A 26145-nucleotide genomic window follows, 5' to 3' on the forward strand; every position below is an offset into this window, starting at 1 on the left:
ACAAACACATTCAATAACCAAATCAAACACTCATTCTGTTTTCTTTATATACTTACATTTTATTACAGACTAATATGAAACCATCTCATATTCATACTAGAATTACTGTAATTACTTGTGAGCAAACTTAACCATTCTTGAATGTTTATATTTATTGCAAGCAGATTTGTATCTCCTGCTTATATATTCTACATAAGGATCCAAAATGTGGCTGAAAATAAACAAATTATATTTGGTTGTCTACAGAAATAAAAATAGCACTGGAAAAGAAACTTTACAGTAATGTATTCACACATTGACTCTTCAAATCAAATAAATGAAGTAGTATAGGATAATCTGAACATTAGATTTGAAGGCTGATTTATTTTCAAATAAATGCACCTAAAATTGTTCAATTAAAAAGAAGTGTCAGTATTTGGTGCTGATGACTACAGACATCTTTATGTTTAAAGCACAGATAACTACCCCAGCCCCATACAGCAACTTTCACAGATTCTACTTTACATTAGATCATGAAAGAACCTCTAAAATGCAAAGTGTACATAGCACAGAATTTATGTCAAAGACAATGAAGATTGAAATCCAGTGAATTTTCATAAGGTAAAAAATTAAAGCTATATAAACTGATTTTTTGATTATTCTGCAAAGTAGAATCATGTACATTTTCACTTTTGTAATACTTTCACAAATTTCCATTAAAGCTTTTTTAACACAGACAGTAGCATGAGCACAAGGATCCCACTGGCTTCCAAAAGAAAAGTAGTGCAGTTCCTCAATTATGCTATTTTTTTCCTCTTGTTTTTGCAAGCCAGTTAGTTCAAGACACACAGGCTAATGCGAGCAAGAAAGTAAACTGTAAGCTTTTACATTAAGTGACTGAACAAACAATTATTGTACATGGTAAAACAAAAAAGATCTTTTGCCACAAGCCACTGCAGGAATATATGAGCTTCTGTGGCCAAAAAGCCTGAAATACTTTCTAAGTCTTCACATACATTTGGTTAGTGCTTACCAGTTTCAAGACATTTATAGAAGCAGTTATGGAGACATTATGCTGTTAAAGCTGCAACAATTTAAATGAGGCAAGTTAGGTTACATAGATTTTTAGACCTTTCCTCTTTATTTTTTTTTTTTCTTCATACATAAAAATTTGTCTCCTTTCAGTGAGGAAATTCTCCCACCCATAATAAAACACTCTAATGCGCTTTGATCTAATTTCTACTTTTTCATCTTTTTTCTCTTTTGCAGTAAAACTCCCAAGTTAACACCTGCTGCAGTGGACTAAGTTTACATGGCAATAGTAACAGGGACTGAAGCAAAAACACATCAAGTGAAGCCAAGTTGATGTTTCATGTTCATTTCATTAAACAGTCTATTTTAACAAACAAACAGCACCAACTTTTAAAGGTAAAAGTATTGCTAAATCAAAGCAGAAACTTCCACTTAAATTCAAGCATTCTTTCTCCTCCAAAAAACGACACATTTAACTAAAATTTCTAAAATGTATACAGGTGTTTCAGCCTGAACAATGTTGTCAACAATATCTAAGTGCAGGGCTACATGAAGTTTGCAATGAACTGCTTTGTTAGTAGGCAGAACAGGAATGCAGCATTTCCAAAAATATCAAGCAAAAATTTCCTTATTTAAGGCTAAAAGATAGAACTCTCAAAGTAAAAAAGCAGGAGGCTTTATAGAGTAAAAAAGCTAGCAGTTATAATATAGCACTGCAAGTACAGCGCTCTAATTGCTGCTATCACAAATCCCAACAAAACATCAATAACTTGGGTGAGACTCATAGAGCAACAGACCTGTATTTCTAATTTGACATTCATTAGAATTTCAACATTCAGCCACAACTCCACTCTAAGCTAAATTTAAGTGGCCAAAACTTATAGTTATAAAAAAAGCCTTCAAAACATATACTTAAAAAAAATAGAAATGGTGTGTTAACAAATGTATGCGTAAAACAGATTTATAAATAGCTACAGTATGAAAAATATTTCAGTGCAAAGGCAATTTTAAGATTTCTAAAAAATACATTACAAATAATTTGTTAACTACACACAAGAAATTTGTCACTGCTACTGGTATAAAATGTATACCCATATTAACTTCTTAAAAATATATACACCAGTGTTTTATGTAGGGGACAGTTCTAACTGACGAACATTCAAGTCTGCAATGGCAAGTATATGTACACACACCCACACATGTGTATGCATTTCAAAATGCTACTGCTGTAAGGATATTCTTTGAAACTTAAAAGTGCTATATGTTAAATGCTAAAAATCTTTATCTGTGGTGCTCACTGTTAGACTTCGTAAAACTATGTTATCTTTGGTATACTTAAGATTTTATAACTCACTTTACAATCTCTGCTTGAGCCAGGGCATTTTAATAATAAATCACTGTTTGTTTAACATGAATACTTTTCTAGTTAAGTTAATTTTTCTTTTATTAAAAAATAAAGTAGTAAGTAAACTTCTTTTGCCTCCGTTTTTTTCTTGTTAAAACACAGAAAGGGAAATAATTTTTCTCTGCCACCCTTATCCATGTGAAAGACAACTAACAATGTCTTGGCGAGGTCTTCCAATAAATGCTGCAGGTCTGATTCCAAATACTTTGTTTTCACACTGAAATACATTTTTAGGTAATGTCCTCACAAAGGTATTGAATGAGGATGGCTATTAACCAGCTATAATCACCAAACTGAAATTGACTGAAATTGGATTACTGCTTCAGATATTTTTGAACCCCAAAATAAAACACCGGACTAAAAAAACAACACAAGGATGCAGCTAACAGTTGAATAGCAAGGTAACATAAATGCAGCAGAGAAAACAGAAGTGCAAGTTGGCTGTCATTCTTAAGGGAATTCAAACAGAAACCTTGCAGTCAAATTAATTTCTCTATCCCAGCTGTGGTTCAACTGTTAGCCAACAGTTGTGTGCCACCTCGTGGTTTGCTTGCAAAAGCTAATAGTTGTGTGCTTTGTAATACATCTACTAAGCCTATTAACCAGTATCTAACCATACACAGACACAAAAAAAATCAAAATTAAGAGGATGAATCAAGATAGTACAAGATACTCATCCAGAAAAACAGCTTTTAAGAAAAAAAACTCCAACAAACTGTGTCAAAAAAAAAGCTTTCTGCTATATATATTTTACAATCATAGGGACAGGAAGTGAGAACACCAGGTAATGTGCATCTTTGACAAATTCAAAGATGTTTTAGGCAAAATGCTTACATTCAGTTTATAAGTAGATATCAACACTGGTGATATTTACGTGTTTAACAGCCAACTTGACTTCATATTGTGTGTGCATACTCTACACAAGGATTATTTTGCCTATCTTTCTACAGGGGAAAACTAACCAAAACCATACATAGCCCTGATTTGGCCACTTACAAGGAAGTGAACATTAGAGAGTGTTTCTTGAAAGCAGATTTGCACAGAGGAAACACCAGTTTGTTCTACAGAAAGAGCAAAGAAAGAAAAAAGGACAGAGGAAAATCAGAAACAGCAGTTGTTAAATATGCTTTAGGAGAATTTAATTTGAGATAACTGAGACAATTGCTTCTGGCTGAAAATTAAAACTGTTGATCTCAAAATGTAGGTCACTGACTGAAAACTATGCACTTCAAGTAACAAAGAAAATCACTAAAGATGACAGAAGTAGTAAATACACAGAAGTCTTGACACAGGATGAAGAGAATTTTTAGTGCTACCAGTCTCACAGTACCAGACTGTGAAGATTGTTCATTACTCCAGTAGTTCAAAACATAAAAAGAGGCCTATTGGCCTGGAAGGATTCATACTTCTAACTCTCGATACTGTTTTATCAGCACTACCTCAGACAGCAAAAACCTCATATAGTTTAATATGTCTCTGTGACATGTCTGTCTTCTGAAAAAATAAATAAACAAAACCACAGTTTTTAAAGGCTTGACTTGGTGTTCTGTCATATGGATGTTTCCAAACCTGACCCACTGTAGTGGTAGCCTGCACTGGAACTCCAATGCTTATTTGAACAGCCAAAGACAGATGGAAGTACTGAATAATCAATGCCTCTCCACTGCGTAAACATCACTTTTTTAGAATGAGAATTAGACCTTCTTGCTGGGGAATTGCTGCAGTCACTGCTCCTGTATCTTGGGCTTTTCAGACAGGCAAGAGGTGTGAATTCTGAGATGTGCTCCCGACAGTGCCTCGATGCCTTCTGTTAAAGGGAAAACAAGAAACAAATACACAATAAATAGACAATCTTGGAACCTAAAGCATATAATTGTTTTCTTTCATAGGACCACTGTCCCATTGGTATAGTAATACCTTTCCCTAGATCACCACTCTGGATATTTGTTTCACGTGGAAGTATAATCCCTCGTGTTACTTTGCAATCAACCAGTTTCAACATGATTAGTTTATACTAAGACTTACAGAACCAGGCATGATTTTACACTTAACTTGTAAACATGATAATTGGCTCTTCAGAAAAGAGATAAAGACACAGAGGCCTGCCTTCAAATGAAAGTGTTTTAAATCAAGCTTATGTTTCATTTTGGAATTTCTCCCAGTACATCTTTATCCCTGAACTTCTTATGTGGAATTTTAAGACAGGCCAAATTCAAGTACTTGCCCATTAGTTCCAAATAGAGAAAATTCTTTACAATCAATATTTGCTAACAGATGAAGGTTCCAGGGTTCCAGCACTTGCTTTGTACTTCTAAGCAATACTAACTTTTAGACTTGCTTAGTTTATATGTAGCATCTATACAGGCAATTTATACTGTACATCTGAGTACTATCTTGGTCTAATTGCCCATTAAAATTTATCTTTCTCACATAATCCCACCACACTCTGGCAGAATTGGCACGTCCACTCAGGAAATGCTCAGGACTACAGAATACCACAGCTGCATGGCAAGAGCCTGGATGTGTGCACAAACTGAAATAGAATTAGCACAGCCCTTTCCCCAATGAGTTTATGAAATTCTTTTCACTAAATGCACACATAATTTCCAGGTATAGAGGTATGGTGGTTTTTTGATGGTATCTAACATAAAAATGCATTATAACCATGGTTCAAAGAAATGTTATTTATCTATCTCTCCATGAATACTATATAAATCAGTTAATCCTGTATTCTTAATCATCCCCTTCTTCCCTGTTAATCAGAACACAGTAATAAAATGACAAAATCACAAAGTAAATATTAATGATGTAGCTTATAGAACTTTGGCTGCAATGTAACATGACACTTTAATGCTAATCACAAGGTTGAAACTCTACTCTTGCATAAACTAGAGTAATCTGAAAGCTCTCTTAAAAAGACATTCTTGCAAAGGTCACAAAACTATCCAAAACTGCACACCACAGTGAGGTCTGGGTTCTTTTAAACACATATAGACCAAATAGCAACATTATTACATAAAAATCAGGTAACATATTAGCATATTTGCTTTGGAAATGTAAGACGGAGTAGTCATACAGTTTGGTAACTGATTTTTCCTATTATTTCAGCTATGAAGTGAAGCATTTTAGTTCCCATAGATAGTTCTAAAAATAAAATGCTTTTTTCTACACGTGAGACAAGAGCCTTTACCAAGCCTGAAGCTAATCAAGAAGTTGGTGTTTTCTACTACTACTGGTCATTAAAAAGCAAATCAGCAAAAGTCATTAAAAGCGAATCAGCTACTTTAGCTACCTTCAGCTACCACAGAGCACATGACATTATTCCTTTTCACATACTGCTAACTTTGCACCTTTACTTAGTTCCTCAAGTGCTGCTTCTGGGGTCAGAAGAGCATGAAGGGACTGGAATGGTCATGGCATCTAGGTGGGCATCATTAACGTAAAGAGATACCTTCTTGTGTAATCAGTGGCATTAGCAAGGAGATGACATAAAGCAGAGAACTTCATTCTGCTGGTTCTTCTTATGTTTGGAGAATTTAGCTCATTGCTTATGCTGCTGTCTCAGATATTCACACCTCAGTCTTCATCTGAGGCAGTAACACAGCAATGCCCTGGTCTGTACAGAACACAGCACTGTGGCAGACACTGTCCCAGTTTTCTGACCCAAGGTCCTATTCACAAGTAACTCGCTATGATGATCTTCATATGTTACCATCTGCATTTGGTCTATATATGAGAACATGAAAGATGATGAATAAATTGCTCCTGGGTAAGAACTACCTCTTACTTTATGTATTCTACACTGTGGTGTAATGTGAGTACACACTGCAATAATGACTGCAGTTCTTATAGAAGAAATGTCACAGAACACCTATACATAATACAATGCATTTATAGGACAGGAATATGGGTATATCCATTTATTGGTTTGCTTTACATGATTAAGTTTCCAAGACAAAAAAAATCTTACCTGTGGCATGGAACATCTCTAGCAAAAACTAAGCTCTCCAAGTAAAACATAATGATTTTGTAACAATACTGATAAAGTAGATAAAAAACTCTGGAGGAAACAGTTGATTTGTAAATAGCACCAATAGAAATTAATCCAAATTGGCAACACATACAGTACTGTTACCTAGCTTTGATCTAATTATGGCTCGGAAGGTGAAAGATTTCCTTCAAGAAGTGGCCCATCGCAGCTCGCCAGTGCATTTTGGCCTGTTTTATGTCTCATACTCTTCTGCAAGGATGAGGAAAAACAGTGAGACTCGTGATGAATGCAAGAAATGTGAATGAATTGTACCATTTGGTAACTGTTATAGCAAAGTCCTGTAAAAGTGATGGATTTTCTGAGAGACTAAAAAAGGAAAGGTTATCCAGTGTAAAACGAGGTTTCTATTTCTGGATCCTGTGATTAATCATTTGAGGGCATTTTTAATTCCATTTAAAATTTTGTTAAAAAATTACTCTCAAAAGCACTAAACTGACTAAGTACTGTGGGCTGTGTGTCCTGCCCCTCTATCAATAACCTGCACTGAAGGGGAGAGGTGCCTGTGGTACGAGGAGGCCAAATTGATCCTACATTAAGGAGTGGACATCCCATTTCCCTACTCCCCAGAACAGCTGGCACACTGAAGGGAGTACCCCACAGAGAGGTGATGGGGTGGTGCTAATGAAGGCTGACTTACAGCTTCCTCATTACTCTATGGGCAGAGAGGGCCAGGGAGTTGCCAAGGAAACTTCTTACACAGCATTCAAATATTGTAACAGCAAGATCCATTGCTTTGTTTCCACAGAGGAGGAGCCTGACAAGTTTGCGGGTGAGTGTTTGTCTGAGCACCCAGGGCAGTTGTTCAACAGCAGCTAAGCCCACTGAGAAACAGAAGAATGACGAGTCCCCAGAGAAGCTTCCCCAGGCAAAAGGACCACTTTGGGTTTCCTCAGGTGCAGCAAAGGGTAAAGATCTCATAATATGGCTGATGGCTCAAGCTTATGACTGAGTGAAAGCAAAGTAAAAAATCAGTCAGAACAAAGAGAAAAGGAAAAATATTTCATAAAAAGGGATGGAAGTACAGAAGTAATTTACAGCTTAGAAACTAAACACCTAGTATTTCAGCTACCAAATACTTGGAATTGCTGAAACACTGTCAATCAAAGTGAAAATTATAAAAATGGAAACAGGATAATTTAAATTTAATTTACATTTTCCCTAACAGAGTGGCTGAAATTCTGCTACTAATAAAAGAAGAATAAAGAAAAAATAATCAGTATAGATTGGATATATTTTTAAAAAATACCCTATTGCTTTTAAAAAGTAAAAGCTGAAAGAAAACCTTGCAGCTGCACAGTCACCAGTTAAAGGACAAAATTCAGTTTGTGCCATTGAGCCAGAGTTGCAGAGACTACATGTATAAGAAATAAGCAGATTTTGACTGAAATTACCAAAACGCAATAGATTCCTCCAAAGCTTTTGCAGAAGAAATGTTTTAGCCCAAGAAAGACAACAGTTCCTATGTATATATATTTATAGCAATATACATGCACATATATATTCATATATGTGTATGCACATATGATGTATCTGTATACACATATATGTCTGTTTGTGTGTATATATGTATCATGGAAAAACGCTCTGAAAAAACCCCAGCGCTATATGTGATACGTTGAAAAACATCCAAATGTTAATGATGGTAAACAATCACTCACCACACACTGGAGTGAATCTCAAATAACTGAAAAAATTAGAAGTATAAGAGCTGCTTCAAAGGCTTTATGCATTCTTATTGCCTGAGTAGAACTAAATTAGTAACTTGGGAAGTGGTCCCTAGTCCTGTGTTAATCTTTTCAATTGTTCTCAAAGCCCTTTTGTTATAAAGAAAGCAGTATCACTTTTAGGAATGCAATGCATTGAAAAGTACTTATAAGCTCAGTTCAAACCAATCCTAAGACACTAAGACACAATTTTAGTCACAACTGTTGATAGTGAAAAAAACTATTTTCCCTCTGATTACAGTAAATTTTATTGACTATGGATTTCTGAGGGGGAATGAACGAGGAAATACATATTTTAACTTAACCACTTAAGAAAAAAAGATATAAAATCTGAAATGGAAACCAAGTGTCTCTGAATATTAAGTAAAAAACAGCTTTCTTTCAGACTGTAGGGGAAACAAGATTTACTATCATTTCTTCTACTTTTACATTAAATAATGTCAAACTTTAAGACCTTGTATTGTTTTCTTTCTGGAAAGAGCACACAATTTCATAAAAGGGAACATACGGAAAGCTCAGTTTCAAAATGCATGCTTGAAAAAGAAAAAAGATGAAGATACATTAATATATTCCAAAGACTGCTAAAGTGTTTTCCAGTACCACATTTTCTGTATGATACTAGCAACATCAGCCTAATTAGAATTATCACTTGTTTGTGTGGCCACTATCCTACTTATTTAGGTACAATGGAAACATAACATGCATTCGTTTAAAGACAAGACCAATGATTAAAACAGGGATATAAGAATTGTAGAATCCCGAGGCAAAAACATTCTGTGAAACGCAACAAGAACAGTGACAAAAATTGATAGTGACAGTGATGGACTATGACAACAATTCATACAATCTTTGAGATACATAGAAGGAAAAAAATGGTACTAAATAGTATTCCTCAAAATACAGTTGATATGAATCACAAATGGAGATAATGAGTATGGTAAATAACTTCTGATGATAAACTTTATGAAGTCCTTTGAATGAAATGGCCAAGCATGCAGAAAGGCAGAAAAAAGGTCACCTTTTGTTCCATTAGAAACTTAGACTGCTTGAAGTCTGAGAAAGCATAAAGATGGTGGACTGCTCAACAGAAAGGCACTGATGTTTAGTCTGATTTCCCCAGAAGATTGTAGGAAGCAACCGAGCACATCATTTATGTTTAAAGTAAGGTAGCAGTTATTTAGACAAAGGGATTGGAAGACAGGAAGAAACAAAGAGAGGGAAGAAGAAACACAAGCAATTTAACTGGTTAAAAATCACAGATCTTTGACTAAATATTAAAAATTAATATCGTCAGTGTTAAGCCCAAAGTCTGCTTTACTACTGATTCATTTTCCAGTACTAATGCACAATGTCTGTAAGAAATGCTATAAAACCTTTGTTAGGTGTTTTTATTTACTAGCTTGTTTCTTAACCTTAACCCTTGCTCATTCTCTCTCTTTAGACTTTTAAATTAACTATTCAGCATCTATACTGAGGTAAACTCCTTTTACAAGTAGTACATATGACATCTAAGATCTCTGAATGAAAAAATGTTAAGTACTGATCTGCTAGGGAATGCTTTCCTGCTATTCTTTATTCTTTCCTGAAGTAAGGCATTATTACACCCATACATTGTAGGAATACAAAACAGTGGCAGAGGGTTTTACATTTGCCACAGGAATATTTTATTTTCCTTGGTAGCAAAGTTCCTTTATTCCTTTCCTCTTAATGCAAAGTACCTTAACAATTAAAGATCAAAAAGCTACCTAGTCCATTTTGTTGTTAATAACTCATTATTTTAACCTACTGGTGGCAGCTCATGGGCTGAAAAGGGCAAGGGCAGTAACATTAAGTTTAAAATTCAGCACACCTCTATTCTCCTTCGCATCTAACATACATAATATATAAAAGTTTATTTGGATTAAAATACAGAAAACATTTTCTGTTCATGTCCCCAGCATAGCACCATGGTTCCCACAGAACATGGCTTCCTCTTCAGCCTTAGAAGAGCTGGCCTGTATTTACACAGTCATTTCTCCTTATCAGATGAAAGGAGAGAATGAATTTTAAAATCCTCTTCCCAAGGGCACAGAAAGGAACATTTATGTATAAATAATGGATCAGAACAGGCAAAATATAAGTCAAAATATAAAATAGAAAAAATTATTAATAGGATATAAGTAAGATTTAATACATGTGTTTCCGTAACAGGCATCAGCATGTTATCAGATGTAAATGCCTCTTATCTACCCTTATGGAGATCCCAATCCCCTTGCCCTTCTTATCTCCTCAAATCAGAAATCATGTTGAGCCATGTAACTGTCTCCCACCACCCTCATCAGCTGACTTCCCTGTGGCTGCTAGTATGGAGGCACAAGTGATGCCCCAGGATTCAGGTTAATGCCACCATGTAAATAACAGGCAGCATCTTTCACCTGAGGAACTTCTGGTTTAATCTCATCTCTGACCTTGGCCTAGGTGATTAGACACTTGTAATACAAAGAAAACCTAAACTTCACAATGAAAAAGATTATTTACCTGGATTCTTTCTGTTGCTGTAGGCCACAACTCCCTGCATAAGACCTTCTTCAGAACATCTGGAAGAAGGCTGACAGTTATGAGCAGAATTATACCCAGCCACGCAGGACCACTGGACAGCATTTGCATGAACACATAATACATCCTCTGATAATTGAGAAAAGGCCTGGGAGGAAAAAAAGATAAAACAATTATTCCACTTCAATACACAAAAGAAAAGGCTGATAGTATTAAATACAAGAATTATGCCAATGGTGAAATACTTCAGGTTCTGTTTCCCAGTTTGTGGGGGTTCATCCATCCCAGTGTTCTCAAATGGAGCTGGTGCTAACCATGCACCATCTGGAGATAACTACCTTCCTTTTGTCTTCCAGACTGCAGGAAAGATCATGCTGTCCCCTCCCTGCCATAGTGTCTCCCCCTTGCAAACATAAATTAAGTTCATTCTTAATGTGTTTATGCTCTTCCAACCTTATCTTGCCCCAGGTATTTTCCATCTTTCTTCTTACTGTCCCACCCACCATTCCCCTGGTCTTTGCTAAGACACAGTCCTTTGTATGTATCCTCAGACTAATGCTTGTTAATCACACTTATTTCCATACCTCTCAGGCTCCCATAAGTATCTCTAATACTTTCATGTTATGCTCCCCATCCTATTCACCACATACTTATCTAACCATACTATTAATACCTTCTCTTCCTGATTTCCCTGCATCCCATGCAGTTGGATGACATGAAAATGCCACCATTGTATGGTACTGGGAACCAGAGGCCATAATCACTGAGAGACAAGATCAAAGGACAGTTTGCAGCAACACTGCAGTGTAAAACCAGTAGGGCAGTTTCCTGACAGTTTTCAAAATTTGATAGTATTTGCATACTAAAAAGGTAACTAAGCTGAAATACATTTTTATAATCACACAGTCACATCTCTAATACACAGCAAGGCTGGTTTGAAAACATTATCTGGGAAAATGTCACTTCTGCAAACTGATGCTGAAGAAACTGAGATCTGATCTTACTAGAAAAAAGAAGAGGCAGCATAATATCCAAGCAGTTCAGAGGTAGTTACTCATGTGCAAAAGACATGCTAAATACAAATCCTTTCTCTAAATTAAATGGCATCTTAATCACCAACCAATAGTTAGCCCCCTCCTTCTTAATCTCTCAAAATATTGTGAATGCAAAGTAGAATGGCTCCAGCAGTAGTTAAAAAGATGGCCTTGTAACTGAGATCTCTGCAAGTGTGAAACAAAATTTCTAGCTCCTGAGGGCAATCAGGCGCAGTAAGGAACTGAACTTGTTCCAACTTGATTTCCTTTCCAAAAATTTCGGTTTCAAGTACACAGAATTTTTAACAGCAATTCCCGTCAACACTTTAAATTGGCTATGCACAAGAATTACACTAATTCCTACAAAGCTTCTTACCAACATGTAGGTCATCAGACACCTACAGTAACTCCACTTTGCTAAGTAAGGAGGCAAAACAATGAGCTCAAACAAAGGACTCTTGGATATCCAGATGAATTTGATATTGAGTTCTGCTCCCTGTCTCTAGCTCTGACTGCTACAAATAGCTTCCAACACAAGCCCAGCAGATAGGTGGACAGTCAGCTATTACACAGACATGACCTATTCTGTGACATTTTGACTGAGAAAGACAATGCCAGATCCTTGAACCAACCCTTGGGCTGCTTTTAACTGACACTACCAAGACAAAACCCAGTGGTAGCCTGGGGTCTGATATTCTCCTTGCATTCTTCAAGAAGATTTGAGCAGACATTCATTGATAGAAGAGATGATCACTCTAGTTAGCAATTATGATGTGTTTAAAATAGAGTTCTGCATTATATAAATGCTAAAATTAATTTTGTGACAAAAAGATGCAATATAAAAACTTTATGTTTCTGAAACAACTTCTGCAATGCAATTAATACTAGGGTTCATACCAAATAATTCCTCCCCAGAGCAGAGAAAAGACAATGTAGAATACCAATGATCCCCAGATCACAAAGTGATTTATCCACGTCCAATAGTGTGTATCTATTGCAAGCTGAAAAAAAAAATATTATATGATGTTATTACTATCTAGCTGCAACAGGAATTCCCACAGGAGATAAAACAGAATTATAACATTTGAAAATAGGAAAGAATTCTACATAGAAGTAGTTAAAAACATCTTTCATGTTTGAGCACAGTTAAGAAGGCACAGATAGAAAACTCTCTATTTTAAGTAATAAAATAATGCATGGCGATATAAAGAAACAAATATAAATAAGCAACAATTAAAAAACAAGTTTTAAGAACGTTTCAGTGGATAAAATACAGCATACCTTACCTTAAATGTAACAGTGAATACAAGCACAGTAAACACCACTGTTCCAAAGGTCCAAGTTCCAAATACCTAGAAAAAATGGTCCAAAGCAGTTGTAGGCAATACTGTCCACTATGTTGTGAATTGTTCAGAGTAAACATCTTAAAACTTAGTATTGCTTTGTATCATGATCTGACACTTGAGCAAAAACTGAATTCCTACATGATCTATCCAGTGCACAGTGCTCTGGTTTCTTGCTGTGTGTACACACCTCAGATTTCAGATAGAAAAAGACCACAACCAATGCTCTGTTCTGAACTTCAAGTTCACACATATATTTCCTAATAAAAATCAAGAGTAGAGGGAAACAAAAAAGATATTTACAGCTATCCTTGCTTCAAAGAAAGAATGCAAGTCTGCCGATGGAGTGGTAAGACAATCTAGTGGAAGGTTTCAAAGAAAATGCTCAATTACTCAATACTCTGGATAATAGTCTTCACTAACAAACCTGCTCCTTGCACTTAGCAGCAAAGCTTGGGAAGGAAAGGAGCAGGCAACAGTGTGGGACCTCAGGCAACTCAACAGCTTGAGTTGTTTTTAAGAAGGAAAAGCAGTGGGTACAATATATTTTGAATTTAACAAGTTATTTGACACTTGGACAATAACAAAGCAGGGGTTGGCTAAATGGACTATTACTAGAGTTCAAAACAGGTTGAATCACTGGACTCAAAAGTCCTTGATGGATGTTTGGTTTCTGGTAATCAGTCAACCACACTAGGAACAGTGACTGGGCTGGAAATAGTAGAATATACCTGTCAGTAGCTGGATGGTGACAGAATATCATGAGCAAACTACCAGGTGGTATAAAAATAGAGAACAGCGCAATAATGAATGACAGTTTCAATCCAGAGAGACCTCTGCTGATTTGAGAAGCAGGCCAACAGATACCTTATGGAATTAAATAAGGAGAAGTACAAAGATTTGCACCTAAGATAGAGTAGTAACTGGCTGTGCAATGGCCGTGCTGAAAAGGAAGTTACAGTGGGGTTATGTGGACTACAGGCTGAATACAAGCCTATACTGTGCTCTCTCTATACATAAGGTAAACTGCACAGCAACTGGAAGGAACATGGCCACTGAAGAAAGTTTATTATTACCACCTACTCAGCTACAGTGAGGTTGAACCTGGAACACTGTGCTCAGTTTTGGGCCCCTCAGTTCATAAGTGATGTGAAAAAAATAGGAAATGATCGGTGACAGGCAACCAATGTGTTTAGCAGCCTATAGCTCTTCTGCAAAGAGGGGTGGAGGAGTTTAATCTGGTGAAGGGAAGGTTGAGAAACAATCTAGCAGCTTCCCACAAATGTCTGAAGAACTATAAAGATGAAGAACAGGAACAAATTCCTCTTCAACAAGAATAAATATTCTGCTTAGGTATTGTGATAATTTTTTCCACCATGAAGACAGAAGAACACTGGAATAGGTTGCCCTGGAATGGAATCTGCATCTTCAGAAATACTGAAAAACTGAAAAAGACTAGACAAAGCCTTCAGCAAATTGATTTGAATTATCCCTGCACAGAGCAGTGAGTTGAAGTGGATTATGTCCACTCTATACTTTTCCGTATGAGCTCATCCAGTATTACATGGCAGTGTATCCATGTGGAAAGACGATCAAATATGCTCTGTGTGAAAAATTCAGAGTGAAGACCACAGCCAGACACAGGACATAAATCAGTAGGAAGCTAGGCTAAGATAATGCAATCAACTGGGAATGGAAAAAAATTATAATAAACAGATGACTGGCCAAAAGATTCATTATTCTCAGTAATTATTTCACTATTTTAAAACTACTTACTGTGAGTCTATTGAATACTAGATAAAATCTAGAAAACCTTTAGCATTTTGATCTTTTACTTTGATATGTAATACAGGCTCATGCCGTCATTATATTTTCTGTGCTCTATAAAAACCTGTGCAGTTAACACCAGACAGGAATCTGGATCAGCAACTTCTAATCATGCCGTTTACCAGCTTTCTTCTTGCAGATAAATTTTACAATATTCTCATGTCATATGTAGCATGTCTCAGAGAGCCTACTGTCAGTTTAAGTTTCTGCACACTGAACAATTTATCCATATTTGCAATAAAAGCTGCTAGATGAAATAAAGAATTTGAAACAACCTTCCCCTATCTGTTTGTTAGGCTAGATAGAAAGCATTGGTCTGCAACCAAACCCCTTATCCACCTATCTTACTGACTCAGAAAGTAAGGTTCCAGCACAGGGACAAGATCCATAAAGCTGCTACTTTGGCACAGAGAAAAGTAAGCAAAGTAGTATAGGAAGGTGTGAGTTACAAAAATTCCCGATGTCTTTTTAGGTTTGAATGTCTCAAGATACTACTCATGCCTTCAGGCAATGAATCATTCTTTTGTAAGTCTGTTTGTTAACATCTAGTTTTGTAAGTATTTTTTCTATGTTCCACTCCTAGACTATCCAAGACTTTCCTTCCTCCTACTGTGACTGTATTTGTTGATCTTCCATGCTCCTGTTCAGCATTCTGCTCACCTATCTTCCTTCCTGTGTTTTGTATTTCTCACTCAGTTATTCCTTTTAACTTAGTCTCTGTCAACTATATTAAATTAATTGCATTTAATATACTCTGTATCAAATGTGAAGAAAAAAAAAAATAGAAAATCACCCAGGAAGTACATTTTATTATATGGGTAAATTAAGATGATATTTGCAATTTGCAGTGACTTCTACAATGCCTCCCTTTCTTCTTTATCTGATTTCTAACTGCATGTTTTTGCAACCGAGCATGATGTCCTATCCATAGTGGAACATCTTACACACAAATCATTATCACAAATTAATAAAAATTTATAGGAGATAAATCTTTGGCATCTTAGTTTTGCTTACCAGAAAATGAGTAAGGGAGGCATTTATGAAGTAGATCTCAATAACTAGAAGTACATTTTTTCCATTATTCTAGTAATATCACACAACAGGAAGCAAATAGTTTCAAACTAATTTCTAAATACTGCAAAACATTTTGGGGGGAAATTGTGTTTGGAAGCAAGCTTAATGGTACAATCATTTTAGTCTGATAGGCATCAATGTATGGGAAAGATCTTGACTTTGGCAATTTTTTATTAGTTTTGCAATTATAGCGATTAGTTCATTTGTGGGGGAAAAAAATCAAATTTTTGCTTCAGTACCCATTTTAACAATCTGGAACCTGACTTGTATTACTACGTATCACTCATGGCATTAGTGTCACTGTCAGCTCTTTTATGTTTTTTTACTGCTTTCTACCTTTCACCTGTTCAATAATAACATCTTGCAGTAGCAAACCTTTCAAACCTTCAAATACTTCACTAACTTTTTCCAGATAAAAGGGAAAATAACTGGGAAATAACTATCAACACCTATTAGCATTCATGTGTGTATAAACTCATGTAAGTGTCTCTGACTGTTCCTGAACACTTGAAATTTTCAAGCCTTTAAATCTAAAATTGCAGCTTAATATCTCTCAAGTTTTATACATAAACATAGGTATGCACCTCAAAATAGTAACAAATTTTCTATCACAGATATTCAAGACTCAGAATGTCCCCTCAAGCAACATATTATCTTTAAGTGTTAACATGGGTATCTAGTTGTAGACTTCAACATCTGAAATTTTAAGAATTAGACATTAATCTGGCTTTAGAGCCTTAGAATTAGATTGAATGTGTGCAATGGAAGATGACTAGAATTTCAGAAAGGAACTGAGTCAGAATATTTGCAATAGAAACGGTTTACAAAATTGGTAAAGGTATGGTAACTCTAATTATCAGCACCAAAAGTATATGGTGATGAAGAATTTTGGACATCCAACAGAGAGCACAATGGTACCAAAAAAAGCTATAGTGCAGTGTACAGTTCTGTCTAGTGGAAGTTCACTGTGTTCTTAGGAAAAACACTTTTTAACTAGAGTTCTCTCTCACACTAGAAGGTCATTTCCTTGACAGATGTCACAAAAGTGGTTTTTAATTATATGTGAACACTGCATTTCTAGCAAATGTGCATGCTGCATACAGGCAACAAAATTGTGTTTGTGTTTATTTTCTCTCTCACTTTGAGGACGTTTTCTAAAACCATTAAAGCATATTATAGCATAAACTTCTGTAAAAAATTTCCGTAGCAGAGTCAGCAACAAAAATGTAGGTTACAGAAAAGCATACAACAGAGTAACAAAATGCAAGGAAGCAAAAAGCTTTTTTAAAGTTCATGGCTCTTTACCACACCTCATATACCTCAATATACTTTGTATAATGTTCCTTTTAAGTACTTAGAGACTAGCTATAAAGAACATTTCTACCTGTAGGCTTAAATGATATTTTTACTGCTCTTTAACAGTTTAATTTAAGAACAGTGAAAGATGAAATGGATATCATGACAAATCCACAATAGTCTTACCATGTGAGTGCTGGTTGTCATTAGCTGAGGATAGGAAGAGAAGCAAGTAGCAAAAAGAAAAAAAGCACACAAATAAAATAGACCAAAATATCAATGGATAAAATAAATAAAATGCAAAAGTTCATAAAATTTGCATTCATGTGACTGCAAAGCAAGTAGAGAGAAATTATTTTAAGCTGCTATATGTAAAAAATAATTAAACTATGAAAAAGCTTGTTATATTTAAGATCTTTTATGATCATTCATAATGACTCTACTGAGAGTCTTTTGATATGTTAAACAGATATTCATCAGATGCATGTTAAGTATGAAACTGAAAAGTTACTGTATAAATTCAGAAGTAATACATGGAATCTATGCTATATATTGATAGAAGAGATGATCACTCTAGTTAGCAATTATGATGTGTTTAAAATACAGTTCTGCATTATATAAATGCTAAATTTAATTTTGTGACAAAAAGATGAAATATAAAAACTAATTAGTGTCCAATCCTATGTCTCTGCTTACTAATACACAGTATGTTTTATTGCATAGTTCAGATTTTATTAAACAGATAACCCATCTATCTCACAGTAACTCATAAAAAAGTTATCATCTTGCATGAAATATTGAAGAAAACAAATTTTTTAATTTTAAATGTGAAAATGTTAATTTTGCAATTGGCATTAAAAAAAAAATTACCACTGACTGATGAAATCCAACACTAACCTGTCCATTGCTGGTCACAACTGTGTTGTCTAACAATAAATAGGCACCAAAGAAAAATACCACAGCATCAAACACTCCTAGGAATGTCCAATAAATAAATGCACGCCAGCGCAGCAAAGCATTCTTGGCAACATCTCTGTGTGAAACAAGAAACGTATACTTGTTATCAGCAGGTTTGAACATCCCAGATAAATGAGATAATTCATATTGTTTCCTGAAAGCCACCACATTTCAACTGCCTACCACTTAAAATCTAACTTTTTCCTCAAAATGCCCTCTTTATGTATTTTTATTTAATTCTTACTAAACCCTTTTTACTGCTCCCTGTAATTCTGCTTATTTCAACAATGGCTTTGCTGTACCCACTTAGTTTTCAATCTTTTTAGAGAAGGTATCTCTTTTCCAGTGCTTGCTGTGTATGTCATGATCCACTGCAGATATTAAATGGAAACACTAGAGGTCTCTGGAGACATTGCTTTATTTCTCCTAGGATACTTATATACAGACTACTGCAACAAAATAAAACATGAATTTTATGTGGAATGTGAAACAAGGGGTTTGCACTTGGCTTGAAGCTTCAGGTCAAATACAGTTTCTTGAATGTTTTTCCACACATACAGGGATTTGTCAACAACAGAACTCCTTACTAACATGTATTTTCTTACTACAAAAAAAATTTAAATGTTACAGCTTGAGTTTTTCTCCACAGAATGAGTATGTATCAACTTGGCATAGAGTACAGAACGCAGAGTAAATCAGGACACGGCTAAATGAAAACCCTGAGTTACAGAAACATTTACTATCAACCAGTGCTTCCACCATATTAATTTTATAAAGACTGTCTGATGACCATATGAAGTAATTTCTCCCCAGAGATTAACAATTCAGACTGCAAACCCATATGTGGTCAACAATAGCCTCACCTGGCCCAGGACAATTACTATTGCCCAAAACAGCTTAGCAATAAGCTCTGTTAGGTATCAAAACCCAGAAGTTTCTGACAAATAAGCTCTGCTAGCGTTCATAAACCAAAAAAAGGCTTCTGAATTACCATTTCTAAATCAAAAACATTCAAAACATCAAAGAGAAAATAAAAATATTACTGTTAAAACTCAACATTAATCTCTTGTATTCTTCTTCAATTTACTGGTAAAAACATACCACTACATTGATTAACATTTGGGCAGCTAGTATTACTTCTTTCAAAGAATGTTTTTCCTTTGATTATCTACTGTTATCCCTCCCTGAAATGTACTGGCTTTGCAGCTACAAGGATCTAAACTGGACACTGGTCCTAATTTAGATGGCCAAATGCAGTTAATTGGCATGAACTGTATTTCAAATGGCTAAAAACCTAAAGAAGTCAATTCCAATGCACAGAAGTGAGTCAACAATGCAGAGGACAATGCTGGACACCACACAGAATATATCCTCTGATACTCTCTTAACACTCAGTCATCTTTTCTTTCAGAATAAAACATGCATATAGAAAAAACCAGCATGCGTTCTTTTTAAAAAATACTTTGGTTCCCCATGTTTCTTCCCCATGGTTGGAGGAAACAGAGAGTACTAAAATAAATCTCCTAATGTGATTTTTCTAAACAGTAATTTCTATTTTGCTCTCACTCCCTTTGCAGCAAATGCATGGTGTGGTTTGTAAATGTGCATATAAAAATACATGTTTATCTACTGTACTTTGTAGGCCATGCACATGGTCTTCAGCCCTTCAGTTGCAGTGTATCTGATGTTGATGTATCCTTGTGGTACAGAAATCCTGAGGACTTCCACTGTAACAGACACAGATCCCACAACTGAACAGTCAAACTTGGGGTACAGTGTTTTAATTTTACCTGTACAGGGAAGGCTCTCTCTTGAGTGTGTCTGGACTGACATGTTGTTCCATTAGACCATACACGAGGATAGGAAGGGAGGTGAAGCTGATATTGTACAGTGTTAGATACGCAGTATCATATAAAGTCTGTAGATGGAAAAGAATTAGATCAACTACTTTTAATTTTAAATTAAACCTTACTTTCAAATTAAATCCTCTGCACGAGACTTGATTTAAAATGAATACATGAACTCCTGCAGGCAACCAAAGTTATATTCCTTCAGAATGGAAGCAAATACCCCTGAACAGCTGCTAACTGATACAGGACACAACTTTCCACTTGTATTACATTTACCTGGAGGAAAAAGATCAGCAGAAAAATCCATTTCATGGACCAGTCTGGTCCACATACTGGCCCCACCTATTGTTTCAGCTGTAATACCAACTCCAAAGTACCCAAACTGAAGAGTGCATTCCTTTGGAAGAAGAAATTCTTCTCTGACACAACATCCATGTATCTCACTTCCCTTTTATTTCCTCACTGTCTATAAAATATGGAGATATTCAGAGAAGAAGCAAGACCCCTCCAGAGGTTTTTCAGCTGTGTATGACTGCAATGAGCTTCCCAAGCTCAGGAAGATCCTTTCTTTGTTACGAAAAAAGCAAAGATGAAACATCCCAATGTGTCTTTGATTCTTCTTCTCACTGAGATGCTTTTTCACATATGTATCATCAGTGTACCGGGGCTTTCTTTCAACAAATTCAAAGCAATAGTACTATTTTCTCCCAATTAAATCCAACTCTTACTTAATTTAATACTGAAAACATAAATCCTTTTTGTCTAAATTCAGTCATTCATTCCTTTGTTTTTTGCACCCTCATTCAGAAGCAAGAAGAGGTAGATCTTTTTGACACAAATTAGATGAGAGCAAGGGAGAAGAGAAAATAAAGAAAAATTAAGGAAGGCAAATACTGGGTCATCTCCTGAGTGACAGCACTTCTCTGCTGACCAACAGTTCACTTTTTCTCTATTTTTTAGTTTTTATATTTTCTTTTCAACTAATTGAATGCTGCTATTCATTTGAAATTTGTAATTCATAGCTGTTCATGCTAGAGAAGGCTAGTTTATTTTCTCATTTTCATTCTTGATTCTAAAAATGAACAACTGTTTCAATTACTCATTTTTCAGGATTTCGTTGCTTAATGTCCAGAAGGCCTAAATCTGACTGACTGTATGCTTCCCACAGACATTTCACTTTGCACTGCCATTTCCAAATATTGTATTTCTGTATTCCTTGACTTTAACATTGCTTTTGTGATAATTCATAAAACTAACTTCTGTAACTTAAATATAATTGCCACTTAATACCATATGAACCAAAAGTGATGTTCCTCTTTGTAAATTAACACTAAATTCTCAGAAAGATCATTTATTTTTGTTACAAAAAAAGCAAAATAGATAACATGATATTGATGAAGAACAACTAACCTGTTGAGAAAACCCACAGAAGAACTGATATAAAAACTGAGGAAAAATGAAGCAGACATTCTGAAAAACAAAGTCACTGTTGTCAAGCAAAATGCACTAATTTATATACAATGCTATAGATATGTATATCACAGTTTTGTATCACTAACAATAGTGAGCATTGCAGGAACAATAGATAAAACTACATATATTAAACCCCAATAGTCACATCTTGTAGTAGTACTGTTAGAAAAAAGCCCACTTAAAATATTTTCAAAACAATCATATAAGGCTATAGTTTGAAAATTCAAGGGCAGTGAAATTTGGGATCCAGGAATACAGTTCAGTTAAAGCAAAGCAAAAAAGGGACAATCCAAAGGAGGAGATAAACCATGATAAGCAAGCATGGATACTCTGGTTAGCATGGCTTCCAGCAAAGCAGCTGTAAGATGTTTCCAGTTGTAACCCCAAATGCCATCCTCTCCCAATTATACCTATAGTTGAACACTAGAACCCTGAATTACCCTGCGACAGCTCCTTTCTATAATCTTCCATTGCTTAGCAAAAGAACTTGGATTGGGTGCCAACACTTATAAAGAACAAAACTATGAACTTTCTCCACCTACACTATCCTAATGAATTTAGCATAACTTAATTTGCAGTGATGTCTAAGTTCTCAAATACCATTATCAATGTGATTTAGAAGTTCACTATAGAGACAACCTGGAAGATACTGGAAATAGACCAGTCTGAGCCAGAATTTATAGGATATGAAAAAATAAGTTACAATTTTTGGTTTTAAATGTAACATCTATTACAGAATCTATCTATATAAAAGCTATTTCACTTCATGTTCAGAATAAAATGAATAATCCCATTTCAGCACTGCATCTGGTATTCAAGAAAATCTCTTTATGGAATTGTTGCTGGTTTGTACCATTAGCTGCAGAAATTGTATATAGTCAGATATTACCATTTAAGTTTTTGAGGTTTATGTAATTGGAATAAGCATTATCCTACCTTATAAAAGAAGTATTGCACAAGTTCAGATATCCTAATGTAATAAAAATGCCCATGAACAAGCAACATTTTTTTCAAATGTTTAAATTTAGGTATTGCATAGTCACTGTTTCTTGCTGCTTGGCGACCTTCTCTGCCAATGATTCCTTTAAAAAACAAAAGAGATGAAGCTATTTAATAACTAAAGAACTATTAAAAAGATATAATTAATTACCAAATTATATAATAATGCAATGATACTGAGGTAATGGGAGATCACAACTATATCTCATACAATTCCTAGGCTAAATACACTAAAAGTCATTTATAATACATATAACCTGATTCTTTGAGATTGCCTATTTTTAAGAAATATATGGGTTTTGTCATTTCACTTGAAATAATATACTAAGGAGCAGACTTACCTATACCAACATGTGCTTCTAGAATCATACTGACATCATTTGCTCCATCACCAATTGCTAATGTGATAGGATGTTCTTTTGATAATTTAATCAACTTTACAATCTGGAAAAAAGATTTACCAGGACAGTTTTATAAGAAATTCTCTGAAGGAACACAAAAGCAACATTTCTCAATGTAACAACTATGCATAAAGATCACAGTTCCTTCATGCTACAAAGTATTTGTTCCAAACATTTTTAAAATACTTCTGAACTACTTTGAGAGAGATGAGACAGGAAGAAGGAAGAGCTGAATAATGGAAGATGTTGAGATTGCTTAATGCCGTGTCAGTGCATCAATAAATTAAGAGGGTTCCAGAGACAGAATGCACCATTTCAAAGAAATCCTGAAATGAAAGATTAAAACTTCTGCTTTCTTATCTGTGTTGAACTTTTTTCCTATGTTTAAGAAAATATATTGGACTCTGTATACCTATAAATCTATTGACATATAAACTGCCCAAAAATTTGACTTCAAATCTCTCCATTACAAATTATCACCTCTGTAAATATGGTAACTGAGTCAGCTGCAACTAAAAACTTCTACACACTTCCAGATAGTTATAGTGCTGGCTAAATACAACTGTTAATGTGAATAAGGGTTACATATGCTGTACCTACGACACTGAGAAAAAGACATGACAAACTGAAAGAAAAAAGGAATGCATATTCCAGTACTTCCTTTAAAAGTTCTTCAGGTATCTTGAGAGGCTTCAGTAATGAAAGGATCTATTTTCACTTGACACAAGCAACAAATGCAACAGTCAAGTATACTTAAAAATGGTAATGCACACACTTTTTGTCTGGATCCTTCTTGGCTTTCCACTTATGTTAAAAACAGAGAAAAACTATCACTCTGCAGTAATATGTAACACAGGTTCTTGTAGTGTTAAAAGAGTAGACCATACAAAGCTTGTTAGGTAAAAAAGAGAGCAGTTAGTTCATTTATTAAACAAGTTCATGTTAGCATATACCAACCATAAAATTTGAATAGTATGTACCTAAACCAAATTCAGGTGCACAGCTGGATCCTGTTTTAGCAATACCATTATCTAAATTGCTTACCAGCAGAAAGTCTCCCCTCTCCTTTCATTTTTTTTTTTTTACTTTCTCCATTTTAGAAGATAAAAAAGTGAATGGTAGCATCTTAAGTTATCATAGTAAGTCATATAGAGGATTAACCTTCAATATTTACATATGTGCATAGCTAGCAAGTCATTATGAAACTAAACACAAACCTGTGCTTTTTGCAGAGGTGCCATTCGACAGCATAACACTGCAGTGCAGTTTCTGCAAATATTAAGAAAGATGTCTCTGTAGTTACCAGAGCTCCCATCATGTCTTGGTTTCATTATTAATGATAATGCTGCTCCATCAATAATTAAACCATAATCTTGCGTATCAGATGAAAGTCTGTTCAGGGATAAAATATAAACTAAGTGTCACTATAAAATTCTCAGACACGTTTAAATCTGGCAATAAGAGTTATGTGAAAATAAATTAATGAAAAAATAATAAGTATAGAATACTGTAAAGATAATACATTAAGAAATTCCTTGTATCAAACTAGTATTTACAACATCTTAAAATTCTGGATTATGTTGAAAATTCAGTACTTCACCAGTTTGAATACATAAATCTGATACCTCAGTGACTTCACTGGTATGTATGAGTCTGTAATTAATGAATTTTCAGTTTGGTTTGAAAAGGTTCCAAGAAGTGCAGTGAGGTAAACCAAGTGGCAGGAATAAAGTTAATTTTGCAGCACATTCCATAACACAGAGGAAAAATAAGTTAAAGGGAAAGGCCTTTGGTACTCTGATGAGGAATTAGTTTTATTTTTACAGAAGTATATTGTGCATTGAAGGAAATGCCTGAAAGAAACCTGTTTTCCCACATGGCAAAAGCCATTGTCTACATCTAGAGTATGGGTATTTGCCTTTAGAGTAGTGCCTAAGTCAAATATTGGTTTATTTATAATACTAAATTAAAAATCATTATTTATGTTTCCTATAATATTACAATATATTCTCGCACATAAAAATCTATTAGCAGTATACATGTAGTAATTTGAGCATTGCTAGAAGTGTAACCACAGCTACAGAAAGTAATTTATTCTTTATCATACACTGAATAATGGGGAAGATAAGATGGTCTGGACTGCAAGAACCATTTTCTGCAGCATCCAGACAAGTTATTCCTTGCATCTGCCTGCATTTCACAGCAGCCTCAGGCTCCTGGTCAAGCACTGAATGTTGTATAAATGTACACTGAGGTTTATTTTTACTCTCTTTGCAGTGTTCCAAGGTTACACACTACTGTGCATAGTGTTTGAACAACCATGGTTTCTCCAAGACCAGTGTTTGTGAGAAAACCACCATATTTATTATTATGTATTTGAAGCATCTCCATCATTTTTTACTAGAACAGAAGATATTTTTGACAAGTAAAATTCTGTAAACTACATTTAGTAACAGCTCCCAGATATTTTCTCCACTTTGTTAGCATTGGCAAAAATAGGGCAATGCCACTGGTGTACAATGATATCAAATGAAAAAGTATCATTACAAAGTTCAAACAATGAATTTTGGTTCTGAATATTTGGTGCATTATAGTGAAATATTTTTAGCCTGAATTATTTGAACATACAGGCAGGTTCCTGCTTTTACTATCTTAGTACCATTCTCTAGCTCTCGAGATAAAGGCAAAAAAAATCCTAAGAGTTTTAACATGTAGAAAATTGCCATTGCACAAAAAGTTAAGCAAACATGTTTGACCACACCTTCTAAGGCCTGTGGTACTTAAACAAAATAGTACAGATGACATGGAGAAAAATTACTTATTTAAATGAATATACAAATGTTCTTGATTAGACCAGTGGGGTATAAATTGTAAGGAGAGCTATGCAAAATTATCTGTTTCAGAGATTTAAGCTGTAAGAGAGAGTTATAGAAAATTTCTGCTACAGTAGTATCACAAATGCTTGTTAAGTCATTGCGAATGGTTTTACGGTGCAAAAATTATTACAGTATCAGATGGGATTATTCTTTTAAAAGTAAAACTAGTACCAGAAGTGAGATAAAGAACCATGACTGAAACCCTAAATTTATCTAAACAAGTGTATACTTAATTTCCATACAATAATTTACATGTTAGCAACAGAAGCTGAAATACACTGCTGTTTTT

At 34.9% G+C, this 26145-nt stretch overlaps 1 protein-coding gene across 1 annotated transcript in view; it reads right to left on the reverse strand.

Annotated features, from left to right (window-relative positions):
* Window positions 1–6444: 6444 nt before the first annotated feature.
* Window positions 6445–26145, reverse strand: part of ATP11A (ATPase phospholipid transporting 11A) — a 110886-nt gene continuing 91185 nt past the window's right edge. Inside the window, exons 20-29 of the mRNA XM_077781577.1 lie at window positions 24198–24372; window positions 22921–23023; window positions 22517–22662; window positions 21518–21577; window positions 20048–20175; window positions 18198–18333; window positions 13047–13112; window positions 12658–12761; window positions 10709–10874; window positions 6445–6656 (exon numbers count right to left, since the gene is read on the reverse strand). Coding sequence (XP_077637703.1) covers window positions 6567–6656; window positions 10709–10874; window positions 12658–12761; window positions 13047–13112; window positions 18198–18333; window positions 20048–20175; window positions 21518–21577; window positions 22517–22662; window positions 22921–23023; window positions 24198–24372 — 1174 coding nt within the window. The 3' untranslated portion in view covers window positions 6445–6566. The remainder of the gene's footprint in view (window positions 6657–10708; window positions 10875–12657; window positions 12762–13046; window positions 13113–18197; window positions 18334–20047; window positions 20176–21517; window positions 21578–22516; window positions 22663–22920; window positions 23024–24197; window positions 24373–26145) is intronic.

Source organism: Lonchura striata, chromosome 2 (genome assembly GCF_046129695.1).
Source record: "Lonchura striata isolate bLonStr1 chromosome 2, bLonStr1.mat, whole genome shotgun sequence".
Taxonomy (NCBI): domain Eukaryota; kingdom Metazoa; phylum Chordata; class Aves; order Passeriformes; family Estrildidae; genus Lonchura; species Lonchura striata.